Source organism: Cupressus sempervirens, chromosome 8, assembly GCF_028749045.1.
Source record: "Cupressus sempervirens isolate cs-2001-9-10 chromosome 8, ASM2874904v1, whole genome shotgun sequence".
Classification (NCBI taxonomy): domain Eukaryota; kingdom Viridiplantae; phylum Streptophyta; class Pinopsida; order Cupressales; family Cupressaceae; genus Cupressus; species Cupressus sempervirens.
The window spans coordinates 513,909,423-513,923,663 of NC_143125.1; the positions used below are offsets into that span (position 1 = coordinate 513,909,423).

Sequence of the window (14,241 nt, forward strand, 5' to 3'; positions counted from 1 at the left end):
AGAGTTATACATTTGTGTTGAAGCATAGAAGTTGAAAATCTAATAGGGTTGCAGATGCACTAAGTAGGAGATAGTCATTGCTTACAGTAATGCAGGTTGAAGTAGTTGGGTTTGATGAACTCAAGAATTTGTACCCTAAGGATCCTGATTTTGCTGAAGCATGGAAAGCTTGTAAAGAACCTATTGCTGTAGATAGAACCAAGTGGTTAGACTATTTGATTTAGGATGACATGTTGTTCAAGGGTAGTCAATTGTGCATTCCAAGGAGTTCCATGAGGAAAAATTTGATTAAGGAGAAACACAGTGGAGGGATGGCAGGACATTTTGGTCGGGATAAGACCATTGCCATTCTTAGAGAACATTATTTTTGGCCTCAAATTACACAGGATGTGAAGAAGTTTGTACAGAGTTGCCAGGTTTGTCAAGTTGCCAAGGGGTTTAGTCAAAATAGTGGCCTATATCAGCCATTGCCTGTTCCATCAAGGCCATGGGAGGACATAAGTATGGATTTTGTTCTTGGATTGCCAAGGACACAAAGGGGTAATGACTCAGTATTCGTGGTGGTTGATAGGTTCTCCAAAATGGTACATTTCATTCCATGTCACAAAACTCATGATGCTGTCCATATTGCAGACTTGTTTTTCAAAGAGGTGGTAAGACTACATGGTCTTCCAAGGAGTATAGTTTCTGACAGAGATACTAAATTCGTGGGGTATTTTTGGAGGACATTGTGGAAGAAGTTGAGAATAGACTTGAAATTCAGTTCTAGGCATCACCCACAAACTGACGGCCAAACAGAAGTGGTAAACAGAAGTCTGGGCAATTTACTGAGATGTTTAGTTGGGGATAAGCCCAAGGGATGGGATTTGATTCTACCACAAGCAGAGTTTGCTTACAATAACTCTGTAAATAGGAGTACTGGAAAATCACCATTCCAAATTGTATATGGGAATAGCCCAAGGACTGCACCAGAATTGAGGAAGATAGAGCAAGGGGAGAGGACAAGTGCTGAAGCGAAAGAATTTGCTGAACATATCAAGCACCTACACGAGGAGGTTCAAGCACACATTACCAAGATGAATCAAGAGTATAAAGTTAGGGCTGATCAAAGGAGAAGACATAAGGAATTCCAAGTAGGGGATCTAGTCATGGTGCACTTACGAAAAGAAAGATTTCCAGCCGGTACTTACAACAAGCTGAAAATGAAGAAATTTGGCCCTTGCAAAATTTTGAAGAAACATGACTCAGGAAATGCATATGGAGTGGAGCTTCCAGATGGTATTCACATTTCTCCCATTTTCAACATTGCAGATTTAACAAAGTATCATGATGGTGTAGATGATGAGCTAGTGTTAGAGCCATGTCCAATTCCTGCTTCTAAGAAGGAGGAGATAGAAGACATTCTAGATCATCGTGTGGATAGGAGTACTAGAAACAGGCAATATGAAGAATATTTGGTCAAATGGAAAGGATGATCGATCGAGGACTCAACTTGGATTTCAGCAGCTGAGGTTTCTCATTTGGGATTTCCTCTACCATCCATAAAGTGACAGGGTCACTTTTCAATCTACCCTGGGTGTCTAATGCAGGAGCATCCAGAGGTATAAGTGCAATCATGTGTCACCCAAAAAATGTACCTAGACTTAGTTTTTGTTTCATGTCTTTTCATTTTTAGATACCCATTCGGGTCAAATAAAGGTTCCAACTCTCATAGTTCCACTATCAGTGCGTTTGAAAATTCTGAAAAAATAGGAGCATGCAATTTGGCCATCATTTTGGTGACCTAGAAGGTGTGAATTGACCAGATGAATGTAATTGTGATTTAGAGCATTCCAGAAAAAGAATCAGGTCAAAAAGCCCCACAATTTGAAAGTTATTGCATTTTTTCGAGTTTTGGAGACCCCCTAAGAATGCTTCGAAGTTAGGTTAGGGGCATTAAATGACCTCGAAAAGGGCCAAAAATGAGGGACGAGTGAAGCTTGTCCATAGGGCTATAGAGCGCTTCGAGAGCTTTCCGAAAATGTAAACGGTTCGTCAATCGGAGCTACGGTTCAAAAGTTATGCCTCCCGAAAGTTCGGTTACCGTTTCTGGATTCTTCTAGAATTGCACCGACTTCTAACACAGCTTCTGGAACCTTCTATTTGTTTGGTGGATGCCTACTAGCACTTTCTAGAATGTACTCCTAGTCCTTAACCCTCTGGGGTCTATTTAAGGAGATTTTTGACATTGTAAAAGACAGTTCGGAGTGGAGTTTGAGAGGAGGTACTAAAAGGAGAAATTATCTCCAGATTTATGGTATTGTAAGCCCTTAGGGCATGATTTGAAGTTTATTTTCTTTGCACTGTTTGTACTAGCTTATTCTCTCAGTTAATATAATTTTTCTTTTTTTGTTGGTTCCATTCTATTCTTGGGTTGTGTCCCCATCATCCTTAGTAGAGGCTAGATCTGAGATCCATTTCCTTTTCAAATGCCCCATATACTATGAGATTAGAGATAGATTTTATTGTCTGTTTAGAGATTGTAGATCCCTCTTATTTTTTTAGGTACATAGATCAGTGTTGCATTGCGCTCTATCTCTGTGAGTCCTTATAGCTTCATGACACTTTGCATTGCATTGCGCTCTATCTTGGTGAGTCCTTATAGTTTCATGTCACTTTACAACTATCATTTCCTAGGAGTCAGACCTAGGCACATCTTATTACAACCTTCTTCTTGCCCTTAGCTCTGGCTTGGGGTGTGAAGAGACCATATAATTTCTCTCACACGGGCCATTCTAGATCTATGAGACCCTGTAGGGGATCTCTTCACCAACAACACTCCTCTCGTAGCACTCAGCTTCATCAGAGGGCCTTTGGTAGCTGCACAGACCAGTTGTTGTTAGACTTTTTCGTTGTGAGGACATATACCTAATCTTTTCAGTGATGTCTCCCATTTTCTTCTTCTTTGTTGTACTTGCTCTCTTTTCTAAACACTGTTTGGTGCTTTGTTTACCTACTTTCTTCTTGGTGTAAGTTTCCAGTCCCATAGACCCATGTTGCGATGTTTTGTTGGACAGTAATAAAATTATCTTATTTTATCTTTATCCAAACTTTTAATTCGAAAACAATTTTTCTTTAATTCAAACGTCACCATTTGAAATTTCATATAATCCACATCATAAATAGAAGTTATGAAGTTAGTTACTCTTCGAAATTAAATAATATTGGTTATAGTTTTATTAAAAACATTTAATTAAGACATTCTGACCAATTTAGTGGCCACTCCTTTTACTTTCAAAAAGGGGGAGAGATAGGCTGCTTAACAAAAAGATAAGCAAAAAGGATGGATTTAGGAAAAAAAAAGAGTGAACAGATGGGTGCTCTGTTTTGACCACATAGTAATAATCTGCACTTTTTCTGCTGCAGATTCTCATGAATCTTATCAATCTATTTCAGATATTTTAGTGAAATGTGGACTGCCCATAGGCCATTTGCCCGATTCTGTCAAGACTTATTCCCTCGCAGATTATGGACACTTCAAGGTTGAGCTTGGGCATCCTTGATATGTTCAATTCAATTATCTTGTGTATTATGAGAAGACCGTCACAAGAAAATATGTGAAAATCCATCTTGTTCAAAAAGGGATATTTATCTTCTACTGGCACAGGGGTGGTAGATTGTTTTCAATCCACATACAATATTGAGCTATGTATCGTTCTTGTTTTCTTCTGAGAGTCAAGATTTATGTGTAGTCATTCTATAACTTACGCTTTCCCTGGATTTGGACAAAATAATCATCCCCGTTAATGGAAGTATAATTGTATTTTATTCAACCTTTTTTCTTGCTCTATCTTCATCTTATGTCCTAATATTTTGTGAAAGCATCGTTTTGACAAGGTACCATATTTGTTTGGTGCAATTTTTCTAATCATGGTCTTTACAATGTCTACGATCCATTAAAACTATAGGCAATGTGGCTTAGGGATAATTTTGGTTATGTCGCCTTTCATAGAGGGATAATTACCTCATTCGTAGATCCATGCTTGAAACGAGGCTTTATCATTTTAAGATTTTTGTGCAACTGTTTCTTTGTTGTTATGTGTCATCTCTCCTTCTCATTAGTTTTGTTATCTTAGCTAGAAAAAGGTGTTCTATTTGGGAGAACAATACACTTTTCAATCCGAACCTTCCTCTCTCCAACTGCATTCAACTTCAAGTGATTGAATTACACTATAACTAACTTAGTGGCACGATACCCATGGAATTTAGACAATTGTTCAACTTCAGATACTTAGTTTATGGGATAATGGACTCATTAGTGGAAGCAACTTTATCTGTTATAACAGCCTTGACCAGTTGCTCTTCTTTACAAAAGCTAGAATTGTCTTTAAATATTCTCACTTGCATTTTGCCCTCTTCCATGAGCGAACTATCAAGCCAAACTCTACTTCCTTTAGTTGTTGGAGAATACATTTGAGGGGAACATACCAAGTAGTATTGGCAACCTCATAAGTTTTGTATCGCTAGACTAATCTAACAATCTTTTCAACGGTTCCATTCCCTTATCACTAAGTCATCTTCTCAATCTCGAAAGACTGGATTTGAATAATCAATAATTTATATGGAAGAATCTTCTAAAGTTTGGGTGACGCAAAACAACTTGGGTTTGGATTATGCTAAATAACTTGGGTTGTTCTCACTAACTGAAAACGTGATTTCAAGGAAAATTTCAGAAAGCATTGGTAATCTTTAAGCGGCCCAAAAGAGTTCTCAATAACTACAATCAACTCAGGGATGCTACTTAATGATTTATCAAGACGCATCATCTTGTTGAATATAGAATTGACTCATCTAATTGTTATTCAATTTAGGCTTTTAGACTTAAATTGCATATAGAGTTATAATTTTCTCTCTCTTAGTTTGGGAATATGCTTGTGTCTCGACTATTGTCTATAGATAATATTTTGGCTCATCTAATTGTTATCTAATTCAGGCTTTTAGACTTAAATTGCATATAGAGTTTTCATTTTCTCTTTCGCTTGGCTTTCATCTTGGTCTTCGTTTGGGAATGTGTGTGCATCTCAACTATCGTCTATAGAAAATATTCTTATGTTTTAGTAAGCCTTTAAGGTTGCTTTGGAATTTTTCAAAGGACATTTGTTATTAGTTCAAATGTCAAAAGTAACCTTTTTGTTATGCATTCATATGTTGTAAAGCTTATTTAAAAGTAATTCTTTTGCGAAAATCATGTATTATTTTATCAAATTGGGCTTAGGGGAAAGTTTTTTATGCTTTTCAAAATTTCTACACTTGTAGCGCTAAATTGGTCAAAGTATGACAAACCAATGTTTGAAAACCTAGGCATTACCACTTTTATTTAAGTTTCTTCATGCTTACAATGTGAATGCATTTATGTAGGAATTTTTTTGGTCTCTTGCTATTCACACATAAGTATTGTGAGGAATGTGTATTTATGATGAATTGTGAGATGTGATAAATTGCTGCTTCAAGATTAATATATGGTTGAAATTCTGGGACTTTCTTCATTTGTTTTGATTGATTTAGCACTAAGAACTTGAGATCTTAATATTGATGGGCATGGATGTTGTTTAATTTTATTTAACTTAATCATGCTTGAGTATTATTGTGTTAACTATTAGCAATTTATGCCTGTAGGCTGATTTATACAATTCCATTGCTCCTTTTAGTTTTTCTTGGTTAGTCTTTCTCGATGTCAAGTTGAGTATCTTTTATGTCATAAAAGATTCTAGGGAAACTTAACAACTTTGTCATAGGGTGGAAAAACACTCCTACAATATTCTTGCCCTTATGTGCATGTTTGAATATGTGATTGGTGCTCTTATCATGAAGGTTGTTAAGTTCACAAGATCTTGGTATTCTTGTAACCGATTAATGTTCTCTTGGATTTATATTAAGTTAGATAGTTGCAATCTTGATAAAACTATCATTTGTAAATTGAGTATTTGTCGATTTGTGTTGTTTTGTTATGCGTATATATCTATCTTTTGAATTTGATGCAAATTATATTTGTTGACTGGTCAATATACACATTGACCTTGATCTTGTAGAATTTTTTGCATTTTAATTTTTTTTCACTAATGTGACTTATTTTATAGGGCCACCACTTATAGTAACATGACCTTTCTTGTAAAACAAATCATTTTTGTGCCAAGCTCTTTTGGTAGTCACCATGGTAACAATGCTTGTAGATCCAATAATTTCGAACCACGCCAACCTACTCTAAAGAACCTGTCATTTGATTTGATAATGTTTTTATAGTTAAGAAAAACAAAAGTGGCGCAAGTTGTTAAATTTGAAGCTTCTGTTGAATTGAAGCTTTATCATATCGGTCAAAGTGATTTACTATCAAACTGATCATATTTACTAATGCCTGATAACAAGTTAGTTATGGTAATCATTAGTAATCAATTGTATTTATGTTGTTATTGAGACTTTTAATAATGTGATATATGAGCCATGTTATGTAGGGACATAATCCTATGTGGCAATAGCCATGTAGAGTCCTGTCTCTATATGACATGACTTTTGAACTCTCTATATATGCTCGATCCCTGCTATTGGGAAAGACATAAGTTACAAAGCATCTTGAATACCTTCAATAGTGATCTCATCTTCTCTATTTGCAGTCTTTGGTCCACTTTCACTTTGCACAGTCATACAATAATAGAAGTACTATATATATATATATATATATATATATATATATATATATATATATATATATATATATATATATATATATATATATATATATATATATATATATATATATATATATATATATATATATTTAAGACTACATTTCTAAATGATGTTATTGAAGAAGCATATATAGAACAACTAGAAGGATTTCTTACTCATGACAAAAAATTCCTATGTGTGAAAACTGAAGAAGGAACTCTATGGCCTTAAATAAGCCCCGATGGCATGGCATGAAAGGATATAGTGTGATCTCTCTAAATGAGGATACTCTAAAAATGAACTTGATCCCAATATATATTTCAAAATATCTGACAGTGATATGATTATTCTTGTATTATATATTGATGACTTACTAATAATAGGTGAAGACCATCTTCTATTAAAATGAAAACATGATCTGGTAGTTGAATTCAACATGAAAGATCTTGGACTTCTACAGTACTTCTTGGGCCTTGAAGTATGGCAAAAGGAGAACTACATTTTCTTAAATCAAAGACAATACATAGTTGATACTTGACCAAATTTGGAATGATTGATTGCAATTCTTTGACCACACCAATGGAAAAAAATCTTCACAAGCTTAAAAATGAAAAAATTGAATCTAAACCTATTGATCCTATTTACTATAGACAGATAATTGGACCATTGATGTACTTGGTGAATACTCATCCTGATATTGTTATGCAACCAATACAATTAAGTCAATTCATGTGCAAAACTATGAAGATCCACCTCATGGAAGCCAAGAACATCTTGCAATACTACATGGTATGATTGGACTTGGTGTTAAATATGATCAAGTTGAGATTCAACTTCATGGGTACTTAGATTCTGATTGAGCCAGCTATTCCGTTGATCATAAAAGCACTACATGATGTTGTTTTAATCTTGGTTTAGGTATGATATCTTGGTTTAGTAGAAAGAAGTCATTAGTTACATTAAGTTCCATTGAAGCAGAATATATAATTTCCTCCATGGGAGCTAAAGAATTATTATGGCTAAGAAAGTTGCTAGTTGGATTATTGGGAAGCCTTAAAAACCTATAGTTGTGCATTTTGAAAATTAGAGCTACATTAAGTTGTTAGTAAATCCATTTTTCCACAACTCATCGAAGCATATTGAGATTCCTTACCGTTATGCCATAGATATGGTGGATTGAGATGTGTTCAATCTAAAATACATCAACATTGATGAGAAAATTATTGATATACTCACTAAACCTCTCTCTAAGCCTAAATTAGAGCATTTCAGCGGTAACTTGGGATGATTCAAATATGATTGTAACTCCTAAGAATGAATCTTAGTTATAATTTTTGTAATATATGTGTACTCTCATTTAAAAAAATTATGATTAAAGAGTTACTATTGTTGGAGTTGAAGAAAGCCAACTCCAAAGACGCCCAAGATCACCTACATGCGAGAACTTGTCAAAGAGAAGCCAAGAAGAGGAAGAGCATGGAGCAAGGGAAAAACCCTAAACGGACATGAGAACAAATATGCAAACACAAGAAGAAAATGTATTTACAATATGCACAATAAGTGATACAAAGAGGGAACCCGCTTATAAAGAGCTCATGGAAGCTTGTAGAACAAGCTAGAAGGTGGTAGAAGATAAGGATGACAACTCAGCACACATCCACAAAAGGTGGAACATGCTAGAAGGGAACAAACTCTCGTGTTGTCAACAACTAACCACTGCATGCATTAAATACAAAATATTAAATAAATGCATTTACTTAAGTAAGCTTAAGAAATAGAATAAATAATTAGTAAATTAATTATTTACTCTAACACCCCCCCTTAAGTGCAACTTAGGGAAATGCCTTAATCTCACAAAACTAAGATGAAATGCAGAATGGGTCCCGACAACAAGCCCATTTTAGGTACCCAAGTACAATGCAACAAAATGCAACCTCTGAAAATAGAGAAAGAGAGAAAACCATGTGGGAAAAACCCTCCCCCAAAAAGAGGTAACCTAGTGAAGAATTGAAGAAGTCTCCAACTAGAGGAATGTCCCCTAAAACAAGAGCAAGGAGTGATCATGAAGAGCATCACCGAAGCATGAAGAAGCTGCAAATCTACCAAACTGCTGATCTGAAGAACCTCCATGGAAGAAGAAAGCATGAACCGAGCATGTCTATATGGTAGATGATCCATCTCACCGAAATGCATAGGTAGCTAGCCACTGTAATCACCTTGTACATAGGATCAACCACTGAATACATAGTTCACACTATTGAACCATCGAACCATGGATGCATTAGAACAATAGCATAACCCCCCCTTAATGTAGATGGGGTGCGATGACAGACAACTGAGAAGGTGGGCCAAAGTCTCCTGCAAATGTACCAAGAATGACGAGAGAGGGAAAGAGGTAGAGACACCTATAAAGACACGATCAAAGTAACTCTGCATGGGGCTAATGTCATGGAAGGGACACTCACTTGACAAAGGGAGAAGGCCTAAAATAGCAAACAACTATCCCCCCATGGTGCTTTATAAAAAATAGTGCAAATACAACTGACTCAAAACAACATTCATGACCCCCGAAATACAAAAGTGACACTTTATCTTAGTGTGGTACAGAAAAGTACTTCAAAATGATAGCTTCAATGATCAAAACTGAAAACAAGCTACAACAAAACAAAGTATAGCCTAAAACAAAGGAAACCATGTAGGAAAATGATCCTCGGGCCTAAAACACTCAAGATATCCACCATATAGAAAAAATGCCAAAACTATGATAGAAAGACCATGGACCAAAGTATAAAAAAAAAATGATCACATTTCAAAAAAGGTGACAGAACCAGCTTTTCAAAAATATAAAGTTTTCAAAAAATGGGCATGGGATGCAAAAGATATGCTTGCCGGAGTCAAAAATAGAACTTTGGAGTTTAACTGAAAAACAAGAAATAAAAAAGCATCAAAAACTAAAAATACTTACTCCAATGTCTCCGTCTTGAAACCAGCTCTTTGACACTTCTTTTGGATCGGAAAAATACCTTCGTATGCTCAAGTTATGGCCAAAAAACCAAAGGTAGCTCCAAAATAGAACCTGAAGGAGAGGTGCAAGAAGGATGCTGATGCAAGATGATGTCATGCTGATGTCAGCAGGTCACTGGAATAAATTTTATTGTTTCAAAGCCGTCATGGCAAAAAAGAAGGCCACGTGGCAGTGCCACGTGGACACCATGTGGTAGGTACAGCTGACGTGGTAGGGTCCACGTGGAAATGTGCCACGTGGCAGACCTGCCATGTGTCACATGATGTGTGGCTGTGACTGTGTAGAAAAAAATTGATAGGGTGTAGACGTGGCAGACCTGGAGTGGAGCAGAGGGCAGAGGTGGAGGACAGTGGCGGAAAGGAGCAGAGCTGCGGCGGAACAGGAGACAACTGTTGGCGTAGAGGGGGGCGCCGCCTAGAGGAGTGGTGTCGGCTCAGCCGGCGGTGATGGCTCAGCCAGTGGTTGTGGCCGGTGAGCAGAGCTCAGCTGGCTGCTTGGCAGTGCACTTTTTTTTTAATAAAAAAAATTCCAACCATGCATTTGTACAGTCATACGGCAGACCCTGCAAACAAATTTTTTTTTGCCTCCTGGAGCTCTGTCTCCAAAATCAAAAAGCTTTATATGAATCCTAACTGCAAACAACCTTCCAAATCCAATGGTGATGTCCGTTTGGGCTGAAAGTGCTCCAAAAAATTGCTGATCCCCTGATTTGAAAAAAAAATGCACAAACAAACTAGGGTTTGTGACTTCAAATCATGGCTTCAAAAATCTTCAACCAAGCAACAACAGGAAGGATCTGATACCATGTTGGAGTTGAAACAAATCAACTCCGAAGATGCCCAAGATCACCTGCATGTGAAAACCTGTCAAAGAGAAGCCAAGGTGAGGAAGAGCATGGAGCAAGGGAAAATTCCTAAACGAACATGAGAGACCACAAGCATGCAAACACAAGAGAAAATGTATTTACAATGAAAAAGTGATAATGTGATACAATGAGGGAGCTTGAATATAAATAGCTCATGGAAGCTTGTAGAACAAGCTAGAAGGTGGTAGAAGATAAGGATGACAACTCACCACACATCCACAAAAGGTGGAATAGGCTAGAAGGGAACAAACTCCCGTGTTGTCAGCAACTAGCCACTACATGCATTAAATACAAAATATTAAATAAATGCATTTACCTAAGTAAGCTTAAGTAAATAGAATAAATAATTAGTAAATTAATTATTTACTCTAACAACTATCTCATATATTTTTATTAAGTCATGAATGATGATGATCTTTCATTGATATGTATTTGGAAGGTAGCTATTGTAAGTTGACAATCTTATCAGTAGCTTGATCTATTTTCATGATATAATTCATTAAATTGTTGTCCCAAAGTTCTAGAAGTCATGATAACACATGTATCATGATCAAACTTCATTAAGTTGTTGTCCTAGAGTGTTAGAGATCATGATACTTGTTATGATAGAGATTATGAATCACAATTTCTTGTTGTCTGATAGACTACACTAAGTTGTTGTCCTATAGTGCTAGAAATTAGATAACCTTCTCCTAATAGGCATCAATGAGGTTTATGTCAATGCCATATCTAGAGAATATTGATAATTCAATTCTCCCTTACTAAGAGAGTGTTAAATTTGTAGCTTCTGTCGAATTGAAGGTTACAATAAATCATATTGTTTATATATATTATTTTATGTATGATTGCATTATTTACACACATACACACACATATGCATGTATGTACACACACACACATATATGTTTATATATATACATATAAGTATATACACACACACACACACACACCTATATATATATACACACACACACACATTAATTTCTCTTTTATTTTATTTTTATTATTAATTGTGAATGCTTTAGGATATTAGATAGTCAATAGTATATCTAATGTTTAGATTAATAAGTTAATTAAAGTTGGGGTTAGATTATATGTTTTTTCTAAAGTCATTTGATAATTAGATGGTAGAGTAGGTAGTTTTTATTTTAATTAGTTAGTTATATATATATTATAACATATACGTATGTATATATATGCATATATACATACAAACATACTTACATATATATATGTGTGTGTGTGTGTGTACATATACATACACACACACACATATATATATACCCATATATACATACATATATGTATACACACACACACACATATGTATATATATACATATATATATTGTTGATCTCTAAGCCTATGTTGCCGATTAGTGTCCCAACACTTAGTCATTTGCAAGTCATTTAATAGGAAAGATTACAAGGTCATCATTGCAACCAAATTATCTAGTAATGATTGAGCATACACCACTTGTATTGAGTGAGACAGTGATTACTGAGCATTCAGTGGACACCAATGTTGTGAGCTAAGAAATATAATGAAGACTGAGCACATTTAAATTTTATCAAAAGATGAGAAAATAAACATCTAGAAGACGAGTAACAACATGAAGGTTTATGCATGATGGAGTGTCAGAAGATTCAAGTACCGAGTAACTTAGTTTTGATATATGAGTTTGTAATGATAAAAACTTATATATAAACCATTTTGATCAACATATCTATGACATTTAATATTTTTAGAGCCACAACAAATGTTGATTACATGTCATTATAGAAGGTAATGATCCCTAGGTGTACAATTCAATCAATCAGAAAAAAGGATGTTACAAATGACAAAAGATGATGAATATTAAGTCATCAATCAAGTTCTAAAACCTTCACATGAAGTCTATTTAAGGAGGATTCTAGCCCTAGAATTAGATAACACAATAAAATTATAATGCATAAGGGATATGTGCAAGTGAAGGAGTGAAACAAAGTTTCAAAAGGTAGATCCAATAGAGAGAAATCAAAGTAGTGAAGGACTGAACACACTTATTAGATTAAGAGAATCAGACTAAAGATAAAGGAAAGAGGAGACACAAGATTAGCTTGTGGAGAAAACCAAGGTTCAACTACTCAATTAATTATTTTGTAATTGAGACAAGGTAGATCTCTTAACAAGGCGGTCCTAGTAGGCCTATGCAAATCTCTTAACATAGTCCTTACTTTATTGTGAGTGTAAAATCCTTTGACAAGGTGAGACCTAATGGTCTCTTAAGCTTTTAATAGGGCAGACCTCCACAAGGTAGATCATATCTTATGGTAAAACATTTTAACCTTAATTAGTTAACTTTATTGTTGCAATAGTGAAGATTTGTGGGTTTCATGCCTCCCCCAGTTTTACCTTAATCTTGAAGTGTTTATGGGTAACCAAATCATTGTGTTATGTGTTGAATTGTTATGGATGTGATATATTGCATTTATATTTTAGTATTACAATTTTATTAATAGATCTTTGAAATGATTTGGATATGAACTAAATGAATTTTCTTTATGAAAAATGTTTAAGATCATGATTCACCCCCCTCTTAGTATCTTGTTTCCCAAATACTTATTTCAACAATTTGTATTAGAGCCTAGTTCTCTTGTCAGGAAGCCTAATAGTTTGTGAGGATAAGATCATGGAAATGGAAACGGATAATTTGGGAAAGGTCATTGAGAATTAGATGATTAAAATCCAGATCGGGTTGGAACAATTGGAAGCAAGAAAAGAGTTAAGGAAATCCCTAAGGAGAAGAAGAGAGATGACTATACAATGTAATGACAATCAATACACAAAATTTGATACAAAAGGATTGTTGGACAATAGAAAGATTGGTAATGAAGATGAATCAATAAAAAAAATGCTAGAAAAAAATAGTGCCCTAGTGAAGGAAGTAAAAGATCTTAAGACAGAACAATAAATTCAATCACTTACACTATGTGAAGATATTGAACAAAGGAAGAAAGAAATAAAAAATAAGCTCATGGTTGAAGAAGACAAAAGACAAATAGCTAGCAGGCTTAAAGAAACATCATTTGAAGTTCAGAAGCTTACAAAAAATCAACTTGACATGATAAATCAAAAGGTAATTGCAAATTAGGAAGTGAATAGAAAGGATGTGGATATCACAAATCTAAAGTTATAGAATGAGCAATTGAAAAATGAGTTAAGACATGAAAAGGAACTCAATGGAGAGGATGAAAAAACCAAATGAAGCAATCAAGCATTTTGAAGATACGATGAAGTCACCTAGAGAAAAATACACCCTGGACTTGGGTTCAAGCAATGTTCAACTACTGAAGAAGGAGAATCACCCAAAAGTGGAGAACAAAGGAATTCAAAATAAAAAGACAAACCTACATGTTTTCACTGTGGGAAAATTGGGCACATAACCAATATTTTTAAAAGCAAAAATATTTTAAAAATCCCTAAACCTAAGCCAAGTGATAATTGTCTAAATTGCAAGAAAATATGACATCAAACACATGAATGCAGATCAAAGAACAACAACTCAACTAGAGAGGTATCTAGATTCTAAGGACATTGCTAGAACTATCAAAAATATGGACATAAATCTTATGAGTACAGACTTGAGAAGATGTCACACTGATCACCT

General features: G+C 35.1%; 1 protein-coding gene across 1 annotated transcript in view; it reads left to right on the top strand.

The window, feature by feature from the left end:
- The window catches only part of LOC149543455 (uncharacterized), a 33,781-nt gene extending 23,607 nt beyond the window's left edge, over positions 1-10,174 (top strand). Inside the window, exons 6-8 of the mRNA XM_089795802.1 lie at positions 3,406-3,521; positions 9,838-9,919; positions 10,026-10,174. Of these exons, the coding sequence (XP_089651928.1) occupies positions 3,406-3,521; positions 9,838-9,919; positions 10,026-10,174 (347 nt within the window). The remainder of the gene's footprint in view (positions 1-3,405; positions 3,522-9,837; positions 9,920-10,025) is intronic.
- Positions 10,175-14,241: the final 4,067 nt, after the last annotated feature.